This window comes from Nyctibius grandis, chromosome 3 (genome assembly GCF_013368605.1).
Source record: "Nyctibius grandis isolate bNycGra1 chromosome 3, bNycGra1.pri, whole genome shotgun sequence".
Classification (NCBI taxonomy): Eukaryota; Metazoa; Chordata; class Aves; order Nyctibiiformes; family Nyctibiidae; genus Nyctibius; species Nyctibius grandis.
Genome location: NC_090660.1, coordinates 10842664 through 10869608, shown reverse-complemented (window position 1 = coordinate 10869608; position 26945 = coordinate 10842664). Strand labels below are relative to the sequence as shown.

The following is a 26945-nucleotide window of genomic DNA, read 5'->3' as shown; positions in this document are numbered from 1 at the left end:
TGTTGCAGTTCTTTTTTGGTGTGGTTTGAGTGTTGCGAACTGCAGCATCTGCAGCCCTGATGCTGCACCCTCAGCGCTGGAGAACCAGAAGGAGAGAGAGGGAGAGAGGAGCTGGATGTGAAGAGATGCAGTAAAGCACCTCACGCTGACAGTTTGGAGGAGAAAAGCAAACAGTGATGGTACTGAGGAGCAGATTAGACAAAAAATCTCTTACAGTCGCAGCAGTCTGTGGCCTGTCCTTCCCCAGTTGTGCATACACGGTAAATCACTACGTATGACACATCCCCTTTCTCAGGTCAAACATGCAGATTCTCTGTGTAGTTCTGTTCATGTACGTGTGTGTATCTGCACACCTGATGGAAGTTGGGCCTCTGGCACTTGCAATACAAAAACACTATTTTTTCCCCACTGCTCAACTGTATTTTGGTGGTCTCAGGTTTCGTGATTAGAGGACCAGGACCGGTTACTATCATTTGCCCCGGTGCCTTTAATAGTGAGATTTCAAAAGTAGCAATCTCCCAGGTGCAATTTTCATCTTCCTCTCGTTTCTCTCCCTGCAGCCAGGCCACTGGTCCCTGCACCAGCAGAAGAGGTACAAATTAGCAGGTAGCATTTGTGTCAGGTCTCGTTCGCAGATCTGTCAACGCAGGAGATGTGTTGTAGACCTGGGCACCGGGAAGAGCGCCTTTGCAGGGGGTGGAGTGCCATCCTCTGGCAGAAAGCAAGCTGAGTCTGAGGCTGTAAAAATCCAGGGCCAGGCACATGGGTCTCACCCAGCAAAGTGTCACCTTATGGAGAAGCCTATCAGGAGCGGGCTGACATCATCACAGCTGAAATACTCCTCAGCTGTGTTTCCCACCGGGGATGCTTCCAGAATGGAGGGCAAGTCACATAGAGATATGATTAGAAACGGGGGTTTAATTTAGGTTTCCTGCAGACTCCAGGACTTGGGTCTCTTCCCAGATCAGCTGTGTCCTTGCATAGCGGCAATGGCTTTGCCAGTTTTCCTTTGCCTGGCAGGGGGGGGAGAGAGAGAGACTGTTTCTACGTGCTCGAAGTCTCCGGTGACCTCACCCCCAGCCTGACGTGGCTGTATGAAAGCAGTTAGCCTTATTAGCAGGCATGCAGCAGTCATTGCTCGTTACAAAATTGCCTGCGTGAAGAGGGCTTAGTCCTCTCGTTGAAAGAAGAGTATTTAGTCACGCTGCTTTGAGCAGTGGCAGTGTGGTGCTGCTGCACTTAAATATATCTTGACTCCAGAGTACAGTGGGGATATATCTGCGTGTGTAGTGTAGCTTCGCAAAGTATTTTGTTACAATGAAGTTTCAGTTGCATACATACTTCTGGAAGGAGGTAGCTTTTTGAGTGGTATTATCAAGGGAGTGTAAGTTGTAAAGAGTAAGTGCCGTACAAAAATAGCGTTGTTATCATTAGCGTTGGCTCACTTACGTACTCCTCCCAGGGATCTCTGGGAAGTCATTGTAATATTGATGAATTTGTATTTACAGACTCTGTGCAAACATTAGCTAATTGTCTCACCAACTGAGGGACAGAGGTAGGAGTTTATTTTTAGCTGAGCATATACAACTGTAGTGTAAACAGGGAGGCACCATGCAGCTGCTATTGTATCGTATCACTGCAAGCTCACAGCTGCCCCTCCTAAGTGCACAGCGCTTAGGCAACAAGAGGTCGTGTTCCCTCATTTCTCAGTCTTCCAATCACCTAGCAAATCCAACCCTCTTCCAGGTATGGAAACCCAGGGCAAAATTAACCCACCTACAGCTACGCCTTCTCAGTGAGGGATGCTAGGTTTCCATTTCATAACATCCCTGCTCTGAATTAGGAAGAAGTCAAGTAAGTATTAACTGGAACAGAACTCAAAGTCCAGCTGTTGTTCCTCTCCATTCAAGTTGCCTGAAAGAAAAGACCTATGGATCTGCATCTCTTTGCAATTCCACATATTATTCTTGTAATAACACTTTCATCAGTATTACCTGTCCTTTCTTTTGCTGCCAGGAACAGCAAAGCGGAAGCAGAAGCCGGTAATTCACCTTCATTGATGTTAAGGTCAAAACACACAGGAGATGCAAAATAAGTTCTCTGAAATGCTTGCTTTCATCCCTACGTTTCAGTTCTTAATCATTCCTAAAGTATAGCTTAAAAAGAAAAGATGAACATACAGTTCTTAATTCTCCTTTTTTTAAAAAACAGAATCATAGACACCAGAGATGGAAAAGTCCCGTTAGAGCATTTAGTTAGCAGCCCTAACTAGTTCAGTTTAGCGTGTATTTTTTTAGACCATCATCTAGTTTAGTTTTCCCCTTGTATCTCTGCACGCACACAAACCTTTTCATTATCTTTGGTACCGTAACAGACACAGAAAGGGAGTTGTTGACTCAGTTCACTGCTGCAGATGGAGATCTCTCCCAGCCTTCCTCTCACGTGATCTCCGTGTCTGTGTCCCCTGGTCATGGGGGCAGCAAGTCCTTGTTCCTCCGAGAGATGGGGCGGCTGTGGTCTGTCTTCAGATAGATGTGTGTTACTGAATTCTGGGAGCACAGCAGATAAAAGCTCATGTGATAAACTCAGCAGCCAGCGGTCTGGTGGACAGAGGTGGCTTCTCTTGAGAAATGGTGGGATCATGTGGCTGCGGAAAGCAGTAGCCCCTAACCTTCAGGCTGTGGGTGCGTTTGTTATAATAACAATGTACTGAAGCTGGGCTAGATGCAGCCCTGGGGGGATGCCCACCCAGACCACATGTCTTGCCAGATAGTCCCCATGGCACGAGGTGCTGCCTGCAACCCTGTATATTGCTCAAAGGAAATCCCCACTCTTGTGAAGGCAGGTGTTGTTGGGGGTGGTGGGAACATGAGGACTCCCAAAGTCTCTGAGTAGGGGAGGTCATGTGGGAGCGCAGCACTGCAGACTTCTCTCTGCGAGAGGGAGATCTTCTATTCCAGGAGTCCGTCCTGTTGTTTTTTGGACACGAGGAGTGTCTCGGCACCCACAGCAAGGCCTTCAGCGGAGAGTTCCACTGTTTAATTGTATGTTGTTTCCAGAACCACTTCCTTCTCTTTGTTTCCAGCCTGCCACTCCTAGTTTCATCACATTTTAATAATATCAGGGAGAAAAACACTTCATTGGAAAATGTATGTTTACATTTATTAAGATACAGTTCACACAAACCACTTCTATTAGGCACCTTTTGCTTTGGTGCTTGTTATGTTGGTTGCAGCAGCGAGCCCCAAGACTAAAGTTGTGGTGTTTCTTAATGATGGGAAGGGTATTTCCTGGGTATCAGATCTTCCAGCACCTATCATCCGTGTTCCAGCTCCAACCAGGGTTTCCTCAGCAGTCTCAAATGCCTGCCTTACCTACCGAGTTTGGCTGAGAAATAAAACTATAAAGGGTTAGAGAAAATTGCAGATATTCAGCAGCTGCACTGAAGAATTTTGGGTGTTTTCACTAGTCAGTCTTAAAAAATAGAAATATAGATGTAGCTTGCAGTAGAGCCTCAGTGTGCTTGAAAAGGGACCAACATTTTGCTTTATTGTCTTAGTAGTTGGAAAACAAGTTCCAAATTTCATTATCTCCTACAATAATCATGGCAAGATATTGGGGGAGGGAGCTTTTAAAATCATTTTTTTTGTGTTTTAATGCAGAAAAAAAATATGTGGGAGTGTTTTTACTGAACACTTTGACTACTATTGCTTGTAGAGAATGGTTACTGTAAATCCCATGCTAGCTAAATCCAGAAGCAGCCAGCTAAAACAGGGCTTGATAATCTGTGAAGGAGCCCATTTCAAATCGATTGTGGTACATGCACACCGTGACTGGATTGTGGAAATTCTGACATTTCACCATCTTTATTATTTAGTGTTATTCATGATCAACACCACCAATCCTGGGATTTGTTTCAGTGATTGACAGTTCAGGCAAGTGTTTTGGATGCCACATTTAAAAAAAAAAAGTAGAACGTGCGGTGAAAGCATGTTCACATCAAGAGGAACTTGTGTGTCGGTGAGAATGATGCACACAAGCATGCATGATTCCCACAGATACAAATAGCTTTTGACAAGGATGGGAAAGTAGAAAAAGAAAGAAAAAAAAATACAGCAGGCAGGAAGGAAGGAAGAATGAGGAGAGACATAGCAATATAAAGGAGAAAACTGTGTCCACCAGGTGATCCATGCCTGGAGAGAAGCCTACAGCTCTGTGTAGGCAGCAGTTTCCATTTAAGTCCATGGGAGATACTGGATATTCACCACTTCTCCCAGTCAGACCCCTTACTGAGATGCATATGTATGGAATAGGATCCCAAACCCTGGGCAAATATTTCTGCAGTTCCTGGCGCTGGAGTGTTTCTATCCCAACGACATGGAGGGATGGGACTTTCATGGTTACCTCGCCCCACTTTCTCCATAGTTCAGAGCATAAACCAGGCCTAAGAGTCAGGTCCCTTTCCACTATTGCCACATGTGTAGTTGGCTGTTGGCAGGCAGTTCTGGTCAGAAATGGTTTAATATGACAGAAATTGGTGTAATGGGGGCTATCGTGTGCCTCTAAACTGCTCCCTTTGAAATTCCTTGTACAGTGGCTTACTGTGTTGGGCAGGTGGAGTGGCAAGATAATACATGCAGTGTTATTCATTGGCCTAGTTGCAGAAGTAGGTAGCATATATTTATAGACTTGGTAAGTGTTTTTCCAACAGAATGAACTGTCTCATAAGCCGCAGTTGGCTGCTAGTGCATGGCACAGGCTTAACTAGTCAGAGGCACAGTCAACATCCGATGGGGATCTGTGGTTTCCTGGTTCTGGAGCCTCTGTTTCTTAGCTGTGGGACATCCCTGATCCAGTCTTCCTGCCCAAAAGGGATGTGGAGCCGCCGGGGTGTGAGGGAAGCTACCTTGGGCCCTGCTTGCAGGGAAGGTGCCTCTGAGGGTAAGCAGTGCTAGCAGGGAAGCAGCAGGGCTGCTGGGTGACATACTGTCATTGAGTCCAACCTCTTCTGTGAGACAGGCCGTGCAACTTCATCCCAAGGTGCACACTTAATATGATGAACAAAGGTGTCTGAACACCAGAGTGCAGTGTGCATCTCAGACTGCTTCTGTTCCCTAATGTTGAAATGTATTTTTAACGATACAAAGCCATGCTCGGTATGGCAGTGTTACTCGCTCCCAAGGGTGAGAGGTGGTTTCACAAGCCTGCTGTCATGTTCCTTTCAAGTGAGTCCATGTTCCTGGAGAGGGAAGGCTCTCCAGGCAGCTGGTGTGCTCCGTGCCTGCTGAATGGCTCAGGAATTCGATGAGCACGTGTAGTCAGGTGTTTTCCTGCCCTTTAGCCCTTAACAGATAGGGGTTACACCAACAGAGCAGCATCCTGCCCCCCATATCTGAGCAGAGCTCCAGAGGACATGGGTACCTTGGGAGCAGAGCAGTGGATATCTGACTTCAGCGTAAGAGTTGCAGACTCATTGGTGTTACACACAGCAAGTTAAAAACACGTGCCAAATTTTTAAAAAGTATTAGTCAGAATTTCCTGCCCTCGTGGTGTGCTTCGGGGGGCTTGGCCCTGTGGGTTGTGAATCGCATGGGCCCACATCCAAGTGTTTGAGCCACGCAGTGAGTGCTGGGCTGCTGGCAAGTGCAAAGATAAGTCGTCATTTAGGTGCTTTATTGTGTTGGGACCTCAAGGCTCAGCATTTGCAAGGTCAAGGAGCAGTGGGCACCTGTTGCTGGTCTGTTCTCCTGGCTATGGCAGCTCCCTCTAAGAGGGTTACATAGGACTCATAACCAGATGTGTTTTTAAAGTGGGGTGAAGTGGGGGGAAAAGGAGTCACGGTGCAGAAAAGGAGACGCAGCACAGGAACTGCAGGAGGAGGAGGAGGAAGAGGAGGAGAGATGATCTTCTCCCTGAGGGAGTGTAGGAGGTGAACTCAAGTGCAGAGTGGGAGAGCAGGTGTGAGAAGGGAAGAAACTGGACTGGTAACAGGACTGCTGGGGGAAGGCAGGTTCACACTTACTGCTTTTATGGCTACAACTCTGTACGTACTCATGGCCTTCCCCTGGAAATCAGCGTGCCTTCAACCATTTCACCCTGGTAAGTATACACCTGTTTGGGAAGAGGTGAGGATGATGTTCCCGTGGTCACCTAGGAACTGTGCATCAGGACTGAGAGCTTCCCTTGAGCCATCCTCTGGCTGGAAAGTGTATTTAGATGTGGATGACAGGCTCTAGGTACCATAAGGGGATGGCGGGGAACAGATGCCAGATGCCAAATCTGTTGCCTCTCTGAGCAGCTGGATAAAGGTAAAGCTTGATTCCCGCTGAGGTCTTATGCCAAGAAATGCTGTGCTCCAAAGAAACAATTAACACCCATGTGACAAGGCCAGGCGTGAAGTCTGGTGGTCGATGTACTGATTTTGCAGAAATTGAACAGCGCTTTTGCAATTTCAGCTTTATCCCTCTCCCCCGCGGCAAGCGCTGCCTGCCGTGCACGTGCATGAGGGCACACGGGTGATCTCACGCTCTCCCTTTCTCTCCCCCCGTCTCTCTCTCTCTCCGTTGTCCCCTCTCTTTCTGCAGGTCAGCGTGGAAGTCTTGGTAGAATACCCTTTTTTTGTATTTGGACAAGGCTGGTCATCCTGCTGCCCCGAGAGAACCAGCCAGCTCTTTGATTTGCCATGCTCCAAACTCTCGGTGGGGGACGTCTGCATATCGCTTACACTCAAGAACCTGAAGAACGGCTCTATTAAAAAGGGCCAGCCCATGGACTCAGCTAGTATCTTGCTGAAGCATTCAAAGAATGACAGTCTGGCTGGAAGTAGACACAGGTATGCGGAGCAGGAAAACGGGATTAATCAGGGAAGTGCACAGATGTTAGCTGAGAACGGTGAACTGAAGTTTCCGGACAAAACAGGATTGCCTGCAGCACCTTTGCTCACCAAAACAGAACCCAGCAAGCCCCCAGCAACGAGGAAGAGGAGGTGGTCAGCCCCCGAAACACGAAAACTAGAGAAATCAGAAGAGGAGCCACCTTTGACTCTTCCCAAGCCTTCTTTTATTCCTCAGGAGGTTAAAATTTGCATTGAAGGTCGATCCAACGTAGGAAAGTAAAAGTTGTTTGGGGAAAGGAAATTAGGCTATCCCTTGTCATTTTTATCCAGATTACTGTACTGTAGACTAAATAACCCAGTATTTACATGTTATCATCTTATTTTAGGTTTATGTTATAACCTTGTTGTTATAGTTGCAGCTGGTATTATGCAGGAGACTGGTGCATATGTTTTTCCACAAGTGTTTGTCAGTGACTAGGTTTATCGAGAGCTACAGAAGGGGCAGTATCTGCTTCACACACCCTTAGTGGAAATGAATGTGTTGTCATGGCTCCTGGTTGCTAACACCTCGTGTAGGACAGGGTCCAGCTGTGATTTTGTTTCCTTTTCATCTTTTTTTTTTTTGTTGTTGTTTTTGTTTTGTTGTTTTGGTTCCTGTTCTAGGTTTTTGGGGGGAGGTGAGGAGAAAGGGAACTGTAGCAGAGGTGTTTGTCACGCGCGGGGTGTGTGCATGCGTGTGTGTGTGGGTGCATGTGTGTGCAGGCCAGTCCCGAGGAGGGACTGCGGCTCTGGGGTGGGTTGGTGTAGAGGTTTCCTCACCCCAGGTGGATGCTGAGGACACAACCCACGGGTGTTACTGAAAAGGATCGGACAGTCTCTGGCATTTTCAGCAACAAGCCAACACTTAACTCAAGGCTCTACAGTATATATATATATATATATTTGTGTGTGTGTATATGTATATATATATTTTTTTCCCCCATGGGGTCTGACTGCACTGATTTTTATTCCTAAAGCAACTGCCACACCAACATTTCCTTTCTGCTTGCTAGTGCAGTTCCATTGCCTGGAGTCAGCAGACGGGGAGGCTGTACGGACTCCTGCACCGGTCGCCCTGCAAGGTTTTCCTTCACGGCGGTGGGGTGGGTTGGGTGCGTGCGTGTGGCGTGGATGTGCGTGGGTGTGCGCGAGGAGGCCTCCAGCTCCCTGGATGCACCTGGCTCAGGCTCACTCCTGTTTCTGTGCAGTGTTAGACAAATCGACCAGGTGACGCCATTGACATTTGCTTCCACAAGGTAGACGCATACTGCCCCTTTGAGATCACAGGCATCCATCGTTTGCAGTTAGGTTGCAAATCTTTGTCTTTAACTCTAGTACTGTTTTTAGTTCATGATTATGGACAACTGGTGCCACTTTTTTCAAATTTCAGTGTGACACAGGAATCCGCTGTTGAAGATGAACCTAGAATGTCTTTAAGCACTTAAAATGCTGTTCACACTATTGCTGAGCATCCTGGTCTAACACTCAGTATGTACTGTATCTCACTTTAATCTGCTCAGAAGGCAACAACAACAACAACCAAACAAACAAATCTCTTCAACACTGTAACTACATGCAACTACGTAAAGTTTTCTCACAGGCAAGATGCTGAAAGTTTCAATGTGGTTTCAAAGGGATGAATGTGAATTATTGAACTAGTATGTGACAGTCATTGTCCACAAAGGACTACTTAATAGGAGGCACTTTTTAAACTTTAATGCTTGAGAAAGAGTTAAAGGCATATGCGAGCTGACAGATAATAAAAAAAATAAGAGACAGGAAAAAGGAAAGAGAAAAAAAATCATTGTCCAGTGTTTTTGAAAAAGATGGACTTTAAAGAATCTTGCAATTTGCACATCTTGAGTTTATCATTTGTGTGGTATTCCTGCAGTTTTTACCTAATAATGTTGTGGGTTGGGGGGGTCTGGAAGAGCATAAACAAATGTAGCAATTACTCACTAACCTGCCTACGCTCTAGGCCATTTCATAGGGTTACGTTCCTTTCAGAGTTCATTTTTGGTCTTTCTGCCCTATCTGCCACACAGAACCAGGTCCTACCGGGACAGCTCTGAGAATTTTTCTTCAGACTCGCTGAGAGAGTTTTCCACAAGAAACATTTCTATACGTAAGCAAGGTGTTTGTTTGTTTTGAAAACAAACCTATTGTTATTTTATTATTATTATTATTTGTTATTTTAATTGCATCGTTTTCCATTGGAAAGGCGAGATTTCAAGAGTTTGGTACAAACCAAGTAGGAGGCGGGGGGAGGGATTCACGTCGTTCAGTCTTTTCTTTCCCCAGGCAGGGCTGGATCCTTTGAGGTGCTGTGCACCCAGCCTCCTGCGCAAGCCTCGGGGAGGTGCGAGGATGAAGTACGCCAGGGCTGAGCGCTAAAGCCTGTTGCTGCCACTAGAAAGATCCCGTTGATTTCAGTGGGATTGCGCTTGGGCCCTGCGTGAGCGAGCGTTCGTGTCGTCGTTTTTTGGTTGGCGAGTTCACATCCTTCAGGTAGTTTTGAAGAAGCTGTACTGATAGGGAGAAAAGGAGATACAAAAGTCCGTCATTAGAAACGCAGTAACCTAAAGTGAACAAGCTTATTTAAAATCTTGTTTTCCCTCTCCCCTGAAATACAGTGCTTTTATTTAAGAGGAGAAATGTTAACCCCAAACCCCAGCTTTGGCTCTGTTATTTGTTACTTGAAATTTAGCTCACACCAGAACTAATTGTTTTTATACCATATTCTGGGGTGCACCAAAAAGTTGAAATACATTTAAAATAGCTTGAAACTTTTCTTGAATTTCCTTGAATTTTATTAACCTCTCGGCGGGCTACCAAATAGCTGAGTGGGTTTCTTCTCACAGACACACTGCTTAGTTAGTGCTTATTTGTTATATTTCTGCTCAGAGAAGTTGCTTAATCTTCCATATACTCTGCTCAGGGCACTTGCAATTTATTGTTTCGTTTTGTTTCCTGTTTTGTTTTTAAGCTTTGATGGTAAAGGAATAGAAAGAATTACAGATTTTAGTTCACAAGTCGTACCACTATTTTCGTAATTCACATGTACTCGGAAAAAAAAAAAAAGTGAAACCATACGCATACACATTTGTGGTTAATAAGGAAGCAGGGGCTATTAAACTGACTGGATCTATTCAACTAACACTAAAAAAAAATAAAAAATAATAATAATAAAAAAATACGTTTGGAGCAATAGGAATGTATTAGTTCTGTGCTTGTATTTCAGACTGAGGAATTCTGAAATAACTGGTTCTTTCCAAACAATTGTCCCTTTCCGTGCTTAGGCTTTTGTAGGATGTGCAATACTTTACGTGCCAACTTAGACTCACCTGTGCGGTGTTAGCTAGATCTCATACCCACTTCTGAGTTCCCCTGGTTTTGTTCTTTTTTGAATAGTTTCTTTCTTTCTACCTTTTTTTTTTTTGTTCCTATTAATAACTCCCTCCCTATCCTCCCCCTCCCAAGAAAAAAAAAAAACCACACACCCCAACATATTAAGGGTCAAGCATCCCTTGCCCCGGGAAACACCAATGCTTTTTGTATTTGATGTTACAAAAGATCCAGGAAGAATAAAAAAAAAAGAAGAAAAAAAAAAAGATGTATTAATGTCTGCGTGCTGTCCAGGCGGAGGGCAGCACTCGGCCGTACGTACACGAACGCTTGCTCACTCGTACGGAAGATTGCCACCCTCCACCTGGACAGCACGCAGGAGGGACCCCCGCTCCCACTGGGGAGAGAAAAATCCCCCTCTGGGACCAAGCCCTTGGCAAAGGGGGGGCTTTTTCTCTCCCCCCCACCCCCAGCACTGAGCATCCCTTGCAGCGAGTCCCCCCGCCCGGGAAGTGCCATCAGTCCCCGGGCGCACTCAAAAGCACCACTCGCAGGCATAGGGGTGCTGAGGCGAAGCCGATGGAGGGGGTTTAGCCGCTGCTTCTGCACGGCGCCCGCTTTGCAATAGCAACCGACGGTAGTTTTCTTTTTGTCTTTTTTTTTTTTCTTTCTTTCTTTTTGTAGCAGGCCTGTTTAGTTTACAACGAAACGCATACAATCACCAAGAAATTAGTCAGGGCAAAGAAAAATAAAACAAGAACCTCTTTATAGGGATTTCTAAAAAAAAAAAAATCTATCTATCTATCTATCTGTCTATCTATCTAATCTATCTATATATCTATATATATATAAAATGACTGTTCCTTATAGTGTTTAACTTAGGCATTGTTTCAGTTTCTCTGGGCCACATCACGGGGAATTTGAGTTTGATGTCACTTACCTCGAGTCCTCTGGTCGAGACCCACATCGGAGTCACTGTTGACCTGTTTTAGCATTTCGTGCGTTGCCCTCGGGCTCGCTTTCCCTCGAAGACACAGACCTCGGGAGGAGGGGGGGGACACACGTTCCTTTTTTTATTCCTTTTCATTCCTTCGTCCCGCCGTCGCTTCGTTCAACCTGTCGTTCCCGTCATTTTCTCAGCATGGGGAAGTGACATCATTACTCTCATTTCCCTTAAAATCAAGGAACATTTAGAAACCTTTCACACCTTTTACTCAGGGATGGGGCTGGCATATGTGTGGTACACTGATGTGACCAGAAGCAGCACTTTTACTGCTCCGGAGTAGGGATGTACAATGTTACAGACAAGTTTGGATTTCCTGCATCTCGTGGTTTAAACTTTGTAGATGTCACTTAGATTGCAATACAAAAGCAGCAGGCTCAGCACGCACTGTAGCTGTTGGTTATCATGAAAATTCACTTTCTGCAGATTTATTTTACTTTAAAGTGTGTTGCCAATAGTAAAAGGAAATGGTGAAATTCTGTTAATACTTGCAACTGCTCAAAAAAAAAAAAAAAAAAAAAAAAAGCCTGTATGAAGGAGAGCAAATCCCCAATATTTTTAAACACTAATAGTGTTGTTTCAAAGAGGGGGGCTCTGGGCGCAGTGCTCTGCGTGTCCTGAGACCCAGTTCTGCAAACACTTACGTGCTCATGGGAGGTCTGGGCTGGCTGGCCAAGGCTGCTCGGGAGCTTGCTGTGAAGCACCTACACAAATCTTTGTGAAATTGAAGCTTGGTTCAGTCAGGGCCAGATCCTGACCTTAATCAGGCAGCTGGAAAAATCTTGGCGTGTGTCCAGGTTCGCCAGGGCAGAAGCTCCGGGCAGGCAGGGGGATCTGGCCTGTTGAAACACTTCTGCTGTCTCAGGAACTTGACAAATGGCAAAATGGGACATGCACTCGTACAAATAATTTCCATTTCTTCCCTCCCCATCACCACAGGTCACAGCAGAGCCGCTTGGGGCTCTGGCCAGTGCTGATGTGAAAAGCAAGGGGAATGAGTGCACCACCAGAACGCAGGCAGCCATTTCCTTTCCTCTGGTTTATCCAGCCCTCCCACCCCCTAAATCCTGGGATACAGAGCAAAATGAGAATTTTTCCATGCAGATACACATACACGCCCCCAGACAAAAGTGTCTGTTTGCACACGAATAAATATGTGTGAATTTTTTTTTACGCGTGTGCCTACATGTCCAGTTGATTCCCTGTCCTGCGGACAGTCCTGCTTTGTGTCGAGAGGGAAATTCCAAACGCATTGCACACCTCTACTCCAGAGTTCAATTTCTTTTACATAGGCGACCTCGCTTCAGATGTGTTACCTTTACTGATAGGATCTTTTCTTGTAGCACTATACCTTGTGGGAATATTTTTTGATGTAAACCTAATTTGAGAAGCTTATTAAAAATAGAAACTTTTTTTGAAGCACTCACATTGAGGAGTACAGGTAATGTTTTAAAAAATTGCACAAAAGAAAAATGAATGTTGGAATGATTCATTCAGTGTTTGAAAAAGAGATGGCTCTGTTTGAACAGTGAGTTTCATACCTTGTTTGTAAAAAAAAAAAAAGTTTTTAAATACAAAAGCAGAGAAAGGTTGGAAGTTACATGTTTTTTGTATATAGAAAATGTCATGTCTAGATGATCTGATTTGTATTGGCTTTGGCCAGGAAGAATTATGACTTAAAAGGCTCTTAAAGAACAACTGTGCTTAATTTTCTGTTTGTATTACATGGGTCCCGTTTCTGGGGAATGGAGTCGTGCTTCACACTGTTTATTCCTGTGCTGAAAATACACCTTGGAGCAGCAATTCTCGAGTGCAGCTACCGGGCACTTCAAAGGGTGGCTACTGTGCAAAACCAGAGTCCCACTCTCCCGCTGTATTTTGGCTTTAAGTCTCTCCTGCCTGTGCCGAGGGAGCCCCTGGCAGCCCAGAGGGCAAGGCCCGTGCCCTTCGCAGGCAGGGCTGGTCCGGTCGCGTTGTTGGGACCTGGCTGGGGCCGGGGCCAGCAGCAGCCCTGGGGTGGCGAGCCGCTGCCGACTGAGCGTGACCTGCTTAGTCCCCACCTTTCAGTCCCGTTTTCCTCTCTCTCTGGGATGCTCTTCCACGTTTTTTCAGCACTTCTTGTTCCAGACGAAACCCAAAGAGTGTAACCCTGAGCAAGAAGTGCTTGTAGCAAGGGATGCTAGCCCAGCGCTAGCAGCAGAGCGATGGCCAAGGCGCCCCAGCCTTCCAGCCCCTGTCACTGCCCCCTCTCTCCCCTCTGCTGTCAGAGTCGCTGGGGAGCAGTCAGGCACACTGAGCACATTTCCAGTGACGGTCTTGACCCAGGGCAAGACCTGTGTTTTTCAGAAGCCAAAAGGAGAGGATCTTGAGGCAGTTTCTGAGAAGAGGGTCCTGTTCCTGTCCAAAGATGGAGCTGGGCAGCTGGGAGCTGGCAGCAGGGCAGAGCGGGTGAAGTTTCAGGCTGCCCCCATCCCCTTCCCTGGAGGTGACCCAAGCTTCAGCTCCTGCAGGCACACGGGGCAGAAATACTTGCCCTGTCCAACTGACCCCTGGGCGCTCAGAAAACCGGCCCCAGTTGTTGTGTTACGATGAAGTGCATTCAGCCAACAGGTAGTATCTATACAATAACAGTCTCTAAGGTCTCTGTAGTTTTTTCTTGTTGTTAGCTGCAAGGACTCAAGTCTTCCACTGAGGATTTTATGGAGGCTTCATCCAAGGTTGTTTCTTTTTTGTTCGTTTGTATTTTGAGCGGTCAAAGCTCCTGTGCCCTTTCCCTCGACCACGCAGTAGGTATGCATCGGAAGTGGTGTTTGCAGCGAGCGTTAGTCACTCGTTGAAGCTGTCATTGCTGTACTACAGGATTGCTGACGAGCAGAAACTTCAGGGCTCAGATCCTTGGCCGGCATGGAGGCGGTGTGGGACGGCCGGCTCCCCGGGCAGCGCCGCTCTGCCCCTCTGCACCAGCCGGCGCAGGGATCCTGCCCTGGCGTTTGCTTTCAAAACGCCGGACCCACGTACTCTCCCTTTGACCGCGCTCTGCAGAGCTCCTGTCCAAGTCAGTGGGGTTGGGATCTGCGTAGCTGAGGGCAAAAACGGGCCCGGGGCGGCTGCGGGTGGCACAGTCCGTGTCTTCTGCCTGGCCGCCGGGCTGGCCTCTTCGCCGAGTTACTAATCTGTTAAGGAATAGATACGACTCTTCACGACAGTCAGCTAATGTTGAAACTCACTAGTGTATGTATTTGCTCTTTTTTTTTTTTATTATTTGTTGGAATAATATATTAACTTGTTGAACACTGTTCTTTTGGCAGTGTTACAAAAAGGGGGGGAGGGGGATTTCCCAACCTTTTTCAGTTCGGGTGAGCTACTGAAAATCATTTTGTACTAGCTATGTCACCGCTCCCGGCAGCCGGCGGCGGCGCTCGGCATGGGGCCGGGCCAGGGTAAGGTTTAGCCATTCTACAGCAGTAGTTTATAAGGTTTGGTTTTTTTGTTTTTTTTTTTTTTAATTCGTCTGGTATTACTAATGAGGATTGTTGCAAATCACACTTCCAGTGTAGTTCCTAGTGTAGGCCCAGTAAAAGGGATATCGCAGCTTTGTGTTTGGCGAGAAATTGAGCTGACATGGCCAGTACAAAGGAGAAATAGGGAGGGAATAACGTTTTGCACCTTATTGAAAAGAGGAGAAGATTTTAAGTGCATACAGACATAGTTAAGAGCTTTTATTGTGACGAGAACTTTTTTCCATATGCGTGCATACTCTGTAATTCCAGTGTAAAATATTGTACTTGCACTAGCTTTTTTAAAACAAATATTAAAAAAAATGGAAAAATTCATATTCTATTTTCTAATGGTGGTGTGTCTATTTGTAGGATACACTCGCGTCTGTTTATTGAATTTTATGGTCCCTTTCTTTGATGGTGCTTGCAGGTTTTCTAGGTAGAAATTATTTCATTATTATAATAAAACAATGTTTGATTCAAAATTTGAACAAAATTGTTTTAAAGAAATTGTCTGTATACCAGTACAAGTTTATTGTTTCAGTATACTCGTACTAATAAAATAACAGTGCCAATTGCAAATGCGTGTCTTGTCTTTATGAGTTGTGGCTGCATGTGGGACAGCTTTCCTAGGGAAGTCCTTTGCCCAGTTTAATTCCCCCCCACCCCAGCCCACCGGCAGTGCACTTCAGAGCGTTTGCTTTTAGTCGCCACGATGCAGAAACACGCACGTGCCCACCCACGGCCATAAAAACCCTCTCCAGACCATCAGCGTGAAGCTCTTTATTGCATAACAAAAACTTTCCATTTACAACTTTTGAGCACTTTAGATGATGGTGCCACGCGCGCCGCAGGTGTGGCCACGTGCGGGTGCTGCAGCTGAGGGGAGGCCGTGCTCGCCGTCGCCATCTCGGCAGGGCCCAGTGGGGCAGGAAAACAGCGAATGCTCACCAGCTCGTTTTGGCTGATCATGCAGAAGCGCTTCACAGTTATCACAGGCAACACCAAGGAGTTTCAGACTCTGAACTGTTTATTTATGTATGGAAACGTCAACCAGTAAACATTGTTGTCAAGTAAACGCTGGGCCGGGCTCGCTTAGACATCTGCATGACCACAAGAGAAGCGAAGGCTGCGGGGGGTGGTCCATGCTGTGCCAGCCTCTACCCGAGATGTGCTTTGGCCCCTCCGCCCCCGGGCAGCTCCCAGCCTGCGGGGAAGGGCCCGGCGCTCTCCTGCCGGCCACCCTGGCTGCCGCAGAAGGCAGCCCCTCTTCTACACGAGCAAGGCCAAACCTGGCACTGGCTGCAAAAGCCCTCCTGGCTCCACAAAGAACTTCTGGTATAAAACTGGTAACTAGCAACTAAAAAGCAACATCCCCCGGGGTGGAGGGGTGGGAGGCGGTGATGGACAGGCACTGTATGTACCCTGGCAGAAAGCTGTAGCAGCAAGTCTGTTCAAGACAGTGGAGCTCGACAGGCATAAACTAGGGAGTGCTTGGCTCAGAAAAGGTTTCACACTCATCGTGTCTGTGACTGGAAAACACCAGCCCCTCTCCCAGCACAGTGGGGCTTGGCTAATTGCTGCTGTGTTTCTTGCTCCTTTCTCCCCCCTGCTACTGACTAGCCAAAAGGAAGACACAAGCACACTTTGTATGGGAAATGCTCCTCCAAATGTAAGCAGAGGCTCCTCCTGCCCCTGCTGACAACTCTTCAGGTTTACAGGGTGGCCTCATCCTACATTTGAAAGCTGCACAGATGAGTGCAGCCAGAGCCCCTGCCCCACGGCCGATTGGGATGAGCTGGTTATGCCAATGAGCAGAGAGGGAGGCGCGTACCCGCTGGGTGCATGCACTTAGTTCTTGCAGAGGAGGGACACCTGCGTGGCTTGTTTTGCATCTGGCAGGATGCTGGCTCAAGGCCTACTCCTCCAGCACAGGCTGGCCTCACACCTACAAGGAGGTCTACACGTGCACTCCTTGCAGCTACCACGCAACCACTTAGGCGTGAACAAGGCGGCTGCTGTGTCAAGACCTTCCTCCCCAAGGAGAGCTCAGGTAAGCCCGGCTGTGTGGGTAGGAGGCCAGCCAGCCCACCCTGCGAAACATGCTGCAGCAAGGTGGCTCCAGAACATGACTGGGAGAGGAGGTGGGGGGGGTTTCAGGTGTCCTTGGGTTTCAAGAAGACAGAGATGGACATGCTGAGCAGGGCTCGCTTTAATGATGGACCATTGCCCCTTCCAGCATTCCTGCCTGTAGGTCTTTGGTACATTAAACTAAATCACTGTGGAGCCAGCAGGCCAAACCTCAACATCATTGCTCTTGGGTGCTCAACTTAGCAATTGCCTGGCTGGGGAAAGCAGGCATGACCTTGGCCTACAGCGCAGGTTATCATGTTCCCAGTGTTCCCCTAGACAGGATGGGGTTGGGGTGGTAGGGTTAAAGAGGACATGGTTATGCAGAATCACTCAGCACTAAGTGCTTACAAATGTCATTTCCCACAGAAGGACACCAAGTAACAGAGAACCCAGTTAAATGTGCAGGTGAGGTAGATCCACAAATGGCACATGGCATTTGTCAGTGGTTGTGGTCTCTGCTCGGACCACCCTGCCAGGCATAGCACGCCCTCCGCTCCCTCTCTGCCCCAGTTCCTTGTGAGAGTGACAGCGGGCTTGAGCAGGGCACAGGACTTGGGGCTAAGGTAAGACAAGGGCAATGACTATAGCACAGCACTGGCTGTTAAAGGAGGGCTCAAGGTTATCTTTTTTCCATTTTTCCAGCCTGAGCTGGACATGTACAGCATCAATGGTGAGCGCTGACACAGTTGAGGGTTATCCCTGAACAAAATGTGCATATAACTCTGGGTGAGATGCAGCCAGGTCAGCCTTTCTGCAGCCGATTTCTCTCTCCCACTCTCTTTGGAGAGAGGAGAAAATGAAATAAAAAGAAAGCATGCTGCTTATCAAAATGATGGTAAGAGCTGCTATTTAGAAAACCAAATGCCCTAAGTCAAAGCTCAGTAACTGTTCTTAGTATCAATGATGTCATTTACAGCCTGGAGAATTCTGGAGAAACTTTAAGATTAGCCTATCCCCACCCTTTCCTATCAGTCACTGGGCAGTCAGAGGTATGTGTGAAAGGGGAAGGAAAGTGGGTGTAAGAGTGGCCCCTAGCCAGGCTGGCTGTCTGAGTGTGCAGCCTGCCCAGGGGGAGGCTCCACGCTTGGCACACCCCTGGAGAGGCAGCCCCTCCTTGTCCCCAGCACCTGCCCTTGCGGAAAGAAACTGTTCTGAAGACATGTCATGAAGCTGCTCTGTTCAGTGTGTGTATGATCTCTTAAAAAATGTTTACAAATATATATATTTTTATATGTATATGTATTTCTTACATTCAATTTAGAAATGTAGCTAAAAAAAAATAGAAAAGCGCTAGTGAGAGTAGGCGTGAGACCAGCAGACTGCTGCACTCCCACGTGTGAAGGCACGAGTGTGGAGAAGGCCTGTGCTGTGAGGGTCTGACCCCCCCCCCCGACGGAGGTGTTCATTTGCCTGCGTACCCCTTCCCTTCACATCACACAAATAAAGGAACGGTGACCTCCTACAGCCCTACTGATGCAGAGCAGCAATACTGCCCGTACTCTGGGCTGAGTGCAGGTAAGAGCAGTATGTGGCCCACGGCTGGGTTTGTGGTAAAGCAGCCTTGTATCTTCTTAAGGGGATGCAGTCATACTGGAGGGAATAGAGATCAGATCCTTTATTCACAGGGCCTGCTTCTCTTCTGCATTCAGGTTTCTTTATGGTACATGGGCAGGCCAAATGGTCCTTAAGGACAGCACAAGCATGACCTGTGCTCACATTAAGGCCCTTATTCACCTCCAAAGCAGAGGAAGGGGTCATACCACAATTAAGAATGATGTCCTACACGTTAAACAGAAGAGAGTTAAAATACCGGGCTATGTAGAAGGCATTCTGTGCTTTTCCTAATGCATACAACACACTTCAAAATCACCAGGGATCAGCCTGTGGCCTAGATTTGCTCCTCAGCACGGTCAGTTGTACCAATCCTTGCGCATCGCTTTCTGAGCAGTCCAGGGTATTAGTTTAATTCTGGAGTTTCTCTTTGCTATTCCTCTTCCTACAAATCACCCTCTTGCTTTTCAGAGGAAGCCTGCCTCTTTCTACAGATACCTACAGGAGGGGAAAGCAAGACTCTGGAGTAACGTCAGCTGTATTATGATCTCAGCAGCACTTTTAAGTAAGTGGCCAAGCATTATTAATTCATTGGTGCTCACTTTTACATCATTTATTATAACGAGCTACTGTGGTATTCATGTGGATGCAATGTGTATTTCCAAAGAAATTTCATTGTGATTTATCGATTAATTAGCCGGCCATTACACGTTATTGAAGTGTTATCCAGAGTCTTAAACATTTATTACTGCCTTTAGAGCCAATGCTTTAACTCCATCCCAGCCAACCAGTGTCTTACAATCAGGCTACTCTGCCGAAAGCTCTCTTTTGCTTCTCATGGTGTCAAGGACTGCAAAGGAGTGGTACCAAATTACCAAAGTGACTTTGATCCCTCCAGCCTCACTCACCTGGCCACAGACAATGCACAGCACAGCATTTGTACATCTTTGCTAAATGGGTATGAACAGGCAAGGGAACAGGGAGGGCTGCAGAGAAACCTCCCCTTGGTGGGGTTACCTTTGCTGAGTTTCACTGTCTTAAAAACCTGTTCCTAGAGAGCAGGTAAAAGCAGGAACCCAGGTAATTCAGTAACTGCATGCACGAAAAAGCAGGCAAGCTCTGAGATGTTTTCTCCTGAATGGTCTCCACAGATGCGGGCAGTGGGGGACAGCACAGGTTTGATGATACATTCAACGCCACCTTCTCTGAAGAGGCAAGGCCACTGAATAGGGAAATTTAAGTAAGAACAGCAGTACCAGCCCTGGGAACTGAGAGGGAAAGAGATCTGACATTTTTATCATCACAGCAAGAAGTCACCAGTAGCCAGGCCTCATCCACCATCCACCTCTGGCATTCTGCAGGCTGGTGGCCGAAACATCCATTCTTTTGCCAGAACAAAGATTAAGAGAATTTGATTTTTGATTTCCCCATGCAATTCCTTGCATCTTTTTCTCTCCCAGCCTGCAGTTTCTGGAGGGTGCACTGCCAGACGCGGTGGTAGCTGACAGATCAGTCTTAGGGAATGTGTGTATGTGTGCAGGCGTAACAGCTGTGTCTGTACAAGCCAATTCCTTGTTAATTGATGTTTCAGCAGCTATTTGTCAGAGGTGGAAAAAAAACAGGTGAAGAAAAGTTGATTAAAAAATAAAATAGGCACAATAAAAGATGAGGCTATTGCATTTTGAACCAATGGCACTGTGTTAATAGCATGACCTTCCCCTTCCAAATCCCAGCCATAGCCCCTCCAATGGCTATGACACGGCCATCCGGAGAGAGAGGAGAGTTTGCCACTAACACAACATGGAGGAGAAAGCAAAACAAACCAGCAGCCCTTCCTGCTCCTCTCCCCCACCCCTCTCTCTCCAGTCCCCCCAGTCCTGGGCTAAGAGAAGACCTGACTGTGCTGCTGGGTGACCCGGATAAACGTTGTTCTCCTGCTCAGTTCCTTGAGTTTGGCAGCTCCCACGTAGGTGCAGGTGGAGCGCAGCCCGCCAAGGATGTCCAGGATGGTGAGTTCCACGTCCCCTCTGTACGGTACCTCCACAGTTCTGCCCTCCGAAGCCCTGGAGAAGAGATCGGTTACTGCATTTATGTCTAGATGATGCAAAACACAATAGTGTGTTTACTGGAGCAATGTGGAGCTTAATACTCTTCATGCTGCAGCAAACGTCTCCCCCAGTTTTATTGCTTGTTTGCCTGCCTGTTGCTGCTTGGTGCTCTCAAGCACTGAAATGCCTCAACTCCAGTCACCACCAATACTGGGAACTAGAAGCAGACAAATCTTGTAGAAGCCCCAATATCCCCTGAGTGTATTTACAGATCTGCCCCTTCCTCCCCTCCACCATCTGCCTACAAGTAAGGGAAGCTTCCAGGTTTATCGAAAGGTAAATTTGACGTTGAGAGCTGCAGGCTTTAAAGTACAAGGAACAGCCAGGCTCAGGCAACTTACAGAAATGTTGGAGCTGGTTCTCAGCAGGCACTGCTCAGCACAGCTCTACAGAGGCTTCGTAGCCCTTGGGCTCTGCCTCATGTCACTGACCAATGCAGATGGAAATCATAGGATCACAGAATGGTTTGGGTTAGAAGGGACCTTAAAGATCACCTAGTTCCAACCCCCCCTGCCACAGGCAGGGACACCTTTCCTCTAGACCAGGTTGCTCAAAGCCTCACCCAACCTGGCCTTAAACACTGCCAGGGAGGGAGCAGCCACAACTTCTCTGGGCAACCTGGGCCAGTGTCTCACCACCCTCACAGGAAAGAATTTCTTCCTAATATCTAATCTAAATCTACTCTCTTTCAGTTTAAAACCATTCCCCCTCGTCCTGTCACTACTTGCCCTTGTAAAAAGTCCCTCTCCAGCTTTCCTGTAGGCCCCCTTCAGATACTGGAAGGCTGCTATGAGGTCTCCCCAGAGCCTTCTCTTCTCCAGGCTGAACAACCCGAACTCTCTCAGTCTGTCTTCATGCTCCGTCTGTCTCCTGCCAGCCTGATTCTCCAGAGCCCACAGAGATGCAGTGAGAACCCTGTTACAGAAACCTGCTGCAGAGCCATCCCCTGAAGCTAAAAGGTGAGCTAGCACAGTTCAGAGCCAGGCAAAAAGGTCAGAAAAAATAGCAGTGCTGTTGATAGTGCTAAGTACAGGTGCATGCCAGCACAGATCACACTGTCCTCGAAAGGACATCTGAAGAGTTACATGGTGGAAGAATCCAGGCAAATAACTTTCACCCCTTCCCCTCAGCTTTCTCCAGCCTCATCCTCAGCAATTCCTCTTGCAGCAGAGTTCCCCAATCACCAGTTGATCTCACGAGACTTGTTCTGCTGGCATGCTAGCTCCTTTGGAGAAGCAGGCCTTGGAAAGGGGATCTAAGAGAAATGCAGAGGGGAGGGGGGATTCCTCTCCTTCACCCCTACAAAATGGAGGGAGAAGTCGTGGCAGGGATCTGTCATTGTAGTAAATGGGGCTTTATTTACTACTCCCTTAAACAAGTTGTCTAGGGGATAGTGCAAGAAAGAAAGGGCATGCCTGTTTGGAGGCCCCATTTGCAAATCACTGACAACAGCAACAGTGGATGTATGGAGGTACTTCAGTGTGAGCCTCGCTATATTTCATTCTGTTAGCTTAAATGTGAGGTCAAAGCCCCAGGGAAACAATAAAGGAGAAGTGTTAATAAGCCACGTGAATAAGGAACCATGATTAATCTCCCTACATTTGATGAGTAATTGACTCTTTCTTGAAACTCTTAAATAAATGCTGTAATAAGCAGCCAAAGGAAAATGTACGTACCCCTGCCATATAGCAGACTGCACGGGGCTCAGTGGTGTGGTGTAGGGCCTGCGCTGCTGGGAGTTCACAGGCTTTTATTTTCAGGTCCAGGGCCAATAGGAAGAGAAGGCCTGGCCCACAGAACAACACAAAAGTAGTCATGCTGCTCTTCTGCAACTTGGTTTTTGGCCATGCCTACCTCCTCCAGTCAAAGCTGGGATGTTCAGCTCAGCCTCTGGGGAGCTCCCCAAGAGATGGTGAGAGACGGTGCACATTTGGGATTTTGGGAAACCACTGTGAATTTTATCTATCAGATCCTGCCATCTGAAGAGCTCTGCATGCTGTATTGGGCAAGAAACGCAGGGCTTATTGCATTCATGCATGACTGCCCATTCAGTTCATGCATCAGTGTCCAATTAATTTATGCATGAATGTCATAGAATAGAATCATAGAATGGTTTGGGTTGGAAGGGACCTTAAAGATCATCTAGTTCCAACTCCCCTGCCACGGGCAGGGACACCTTTCCACTAGTCTGGGTTGCTCAAAGCCCCATCCAACCTGGCCTTAAATGTCCTATGAATTCAAACATGAGTGCCCTGTTAATTCATGCTTGAGCATCATGTGGGGCATAAGTTGCAGGGTTTGGATAGCAGAGTGCTGACTGCAAACAAAGGCAGTCCCCCAGTTACAGTGGTTCAACAGACCTGCAGAGATGGGAACATTGTTCCCGAGAGTGTGAACACTTGGCAGTCCTTTTTTTCAGAGCAAAATTACAGAAATGTGGGACACTGACAGCCACTGCCCCTGGGAGATGTCCCTGAAGTGACTATGGTGGTATTAGGAAGCTGGAGCTCACGGGATGCCACGTTTGGCTGTGGAGAACAAAACCTACAAAAGTGGTGACCACTAACATCACAGCCCCAAAGCTCTGGCAGCTAGACAGTTGCTACTGCTCCTCTAGTATCAGTTAATAAACTGGTGGGATGTCCTGTTGATCAAGGATTGACCTATAGATACCATACGGCGGGAAGCATGCTGGAAGAAAGGTGTGATATTAGCTTCACAGAAAATGCAGAGTCCAGTTTTATGTTCATCCTTGAAAAAAAAGTGTCAAAAAGGGCTGAAAATTCTTTGTAGAAGGGGTGAAGTTTGTAATGGGTGTATATTCAAACTGTTGGGGATTTCTTGGTTGTGTGTTTTGTAGAAACTGTGAAGTTTGCAATAAACGTGCTCAGCGTGTTGTAATACTAACCTCCGTAGTCTTGCCCACAGGGATGAGGGGTGAAGTTTGTGATGAGTATATATTCAGGCTGTGTTAACGTTAACACCAATACTCTAGTCCCCAGGGGAAAGGGGTAAAGATTGTAAGAGATAACATGTTGCCCAGACCCTGCTGATGAGTCCTGTCACCTGGTTCCCAGGGGAGAGTGGGTGGAATTTTAGTAAGCATTTGCACACATTGTTGCACTATTAAGGGCTGTAGTCTGGTCCAGGGGTGAGGTTTGTGATGGGTATACAACCAAACTGTGATGTTAACCCCATTAATGCAGTGCTCAGGATGGAGGAGTGACATTTTAGTACGTGTACTGCTACAGCATTAATCCCTACTGTCTGGCCCAAAGGGAGGAAGAGTGGAGTTTATAACTGATGTACATTAAGATTGTGATGATGCTGAAAGAGTTCATAATGGATTAACGTGCAGAGTTCTTCCATATGTGCCTTGCAGAGGTGAGGAGTGCCATATAGGCCGTAAATTGCTGGGCTTGCTGCATTCTTGTGTGAGTGCCAAATTAGTTCGTGCATGAGCACTAATTAACGCATGAATGCCCAATTAATTTTTGCATAAGCATCCAACTAGTTCATGCATGCACACACAAATAATTTATGCCCAAGCACCCTGTTAGTACATGCACGAGAGCCCAATTTGTTAATGCGTGAGCACCCAATTAATTCACACGAGCACCCAATTGTTACACAAATAGGTGCTGTGTTGGGCATATATGGTAGAGTTTGGGTAGCAAGGGCTGCCGGTGTGACCTGTGTGGGAGAAGGCCGTGATCTGCTTCATGCCAGTCACAGAGATGGTTCCATCTGGCTCTAAAAATGGTGTGAGTCACCAAAACTTCAGCCAGTCAGGGGAGCACATGACACCTCTGCTCAAGTGTATTTTAAGAAACAGCAGCAGCCACTGGGAGAAGAGACACACCTGGATACGCCTGAGGAGACATGCAGCTGGAGATGCTCTCTTGAAAGGAGGTGGTCCATGCCAAAGGTGTGCGCTCCCAAAGGAACTGTAGTCTCTGGGTGACCCATGCCAGAGCAGGGACATCTGCAAAGGGACGGTGGCCAACCCACGATGGAGCAGGCACAGTAAGAAGGAGGACTGGCAGACAGAAAGCACTACACACATGATCACAACGTCCTGTGCCACCCCCTTCATCTCTGAAGGAGTTGGGACAGACTGAGTGCAAAGTCCAACTGGCGGCCGGTCACTAGCGGTGTTCCCCAGGGCTCAGTTCTGGGGCCGGTGCTGTTCAATATCTTTATAGATGATCTAGATGTAGGGATTGAGTGCACCCTCAGCAAATTTGCAGATGACACCAAGCTGGGTGGGAGTGTCGATCTGCTGGACGGTAGGAAGGCCCTACAGAGGGATCTGGACAGGTTGGATAGATGGGCTGAGACCAACGGCATGAGGTTCAACGAGAATAAGTGCCGGGTCTTACACTTTGGCCACAACAACCCCATGCAGCGCTGCAGGCTGGGGGAAGAGTGTTTAGAAAGCAGCCTGGTGGAAAGAGACCTGGGGATGCTGATCGACAGCCGGCTAAACATGAGCCAGCAGTGTGCCCAGGTGGCCAAGAAGGCCAATGGCATCCTGGCCTCTATTAGGAATAGTGTAGCCAGCCGGTCTAGGGAAGTGATCGTCCCTCTGTACTCGGCACTGGTGAGGCCGCACCTTGAGTACTGTGTCCAGTTCTGGGCCCCGCACTTCAAGAAAGATGTTGAGGTGTTGGAGCGAGTCCAGAGGAGGGCAACCAAGCTGGTGAAGGGTCTGGAGGGTCTGACCTACGAGGAATGGCTGAGGGAGCTGGGGTTGTTTAGCCTGGAGAAGAGGAGGCTCAGAGGTGACCTTATTGCAGTCTACAACTACCTGAAGGGAGGTTGTAGTGGAGTGGGAGTTGGCCTCTTCTCCCGGGCAACTAGCAATAGGACAAGAAAACATACCCTCAGGCTTCACCAGGGGAGGTTCAGGTTGAATATTAGGAAGAATTTCTTCTCAGAAAGGGTCATTAGACATTGGAACAGGCTGCCCAGGGAGGTGGTAGGGTCACCATCTCTGTATGTGTTTAAGAAAAGACTGGACATGGCACTTAGTGCCATGGTCTAGTTGACATGGTGGTGTCAGGGCAATGGTTGGACTCGATGATCCCTGAGGTCTCTTCCAACCTGACTGATTCTGTGATTCTGTGAGTGTGACCTGTGGTGAAAGTAAGGGGAGTTGAGACATTGAGGGGCGAAGAGAGTGTCTGGCTTAAGTGAAGTCCGGAAAAGGGGGAGGAAAGGTGTTTACTTAAGTGTTTGTTTAATTATCCAACAGTGATTAAAAGTTTGTGTTACTAAAACTAAGCAAAAAAATGCCCAACTTGAGACTGTTTTGCCAGCAACAAATGCCTGTGCACAGGCCGTGCATGGATTACAAGGAGTGTCACAAAAGCTGGCACACTTGGCAGAGAGCTACATAAGCAAGTCAGCAGGAACTGCTGAGGGATCTGCAGCTCTGACATCTGTCCCAGAGTTACGACCTGAAACTAACCCTTTCTCAGAAAAGAAAGGTGAAGACAGAGCAATTGGGACTGCCAACAACTGGGAAAGGTGTGCTCAGATGCTCTCAGCAGAGACTCTGTGTCTCCCAGTAGCCACTCAAAAGGGTTAACAGAAGCAAATTGGCTCTAACTGAACAACACTGCGTGTGGTCTCTGTTCCTGTTTGCCTTACTTCTTTTCTCCCATAAAAGCAACTTAATAATTGCCTTTCAGAAATCGCCAGCTCTGATCCATGTTCCTTGTGGAAGGAGGTAAAAATGTAAAAATAAACTGATATATAAATGACATAGAAGTAATGAAACTGGGTACACAGATTTCATACAAAATTAAACGGGATCAACTTGACATATTCATTACAAAAACAATTACTCTCACAACTTTATTCCCTGCTACAGCCATCTCACTTTACCTGTCAATTTTAATTTAACTGTTCGCTGGAGGCTCAGGTTCTCCAGCCAAAATGTGTAATTTTGAGAAGATGAAGTTAAGTGACAAGTAGCCTGATTCTGCAGGGGGCTGAGCACACTGAGCTCCCCACTGCTTGAATAAAACATTGTGCTCAGGCTCTTTGACAAAACAGCTTATTGGGGTCACCAATACAGACTTACAGCTGGGCTTTTTGAATGCATATAAAGGAGCATGACTGACTTGACCTGTTTGGGGGATCCAGCATTTAAAATGCTGACTTAGAACCCCTTTGGTTCAAGTTTGCCATAAGCTAAACTAGTAAGTGACTAAACTTCCTGTAACTTTTCCTACAAGAGGAACTCAAAGCAAAGCCTTGCCCTGTTTCCAATCATCCCTTCAATGCCCAGCACATTTACACTGTAGATAACTAAACAGTTGCTATTTTTAAACCACAGTGACACTCATCATGCTGGGACAGGCCAAGCAACACCAAGACCAAGGCTGGTATGGACAGCCAGCTCTGAGTTATAGCTGCGACATGAA

The 26945-nt window shown here is 47.2% G+C and overlaps 2 protein-coding genes across 13 annotated transcripts in view; one reads left to right on the top strand and one right to left on the bottom strand.

The window, feature by feature from the left end:
• Positions 1–9961, top strand: part of ATXN1 (ataxin 1) — a 377565-nt gene extending 367604 nt beyond the window's left edge. For all 10 annotated transcript variants that reach the window (XM_068397238.1, XM_068397241.1, XM_068397236.1 and 7 more), the window contains one exon: positions 6585–9961. In XM_068397238.1, coding sequence (XP_068253339.1) covers positions 6585–7115 — 531 coding nt within the window. In that variant the 3' untranslated portion in view covers positions 7116–9961. The remainder of the gene's footprint in view (positions 1–6584) is intronic.
• Positions 9962–15487: 5526 nt separating this feature from the next.
• The window catches only part of GMPR (guanosine monophosphate reductase), a 55221-nt gene continuing 43763 nt past the window's right edge, over positions 15488–26945 (bottom strand). For 2 of the 3 annotated variants that reach the window (XM_068395808.1, XM_068395806.1), the window contains 2 exons: positions 24374–24496; positions 15488–20466 (listed from right to left, as the gene is read on the bottom strand). In XM_068395808.1, coding sequence (XP_068251909.1) covers positions 20286–20466; positions 24374–24496 — 304 coding nt within the window. In that variant the 3' untranslated portion in view covers positions 15488–20285. The remainder of the gene's footprint in view (positions 20467–24373; positions 24497–26945) is intronic. The other variant, XM_068395807.1, reaches the window with a different exon arrangement.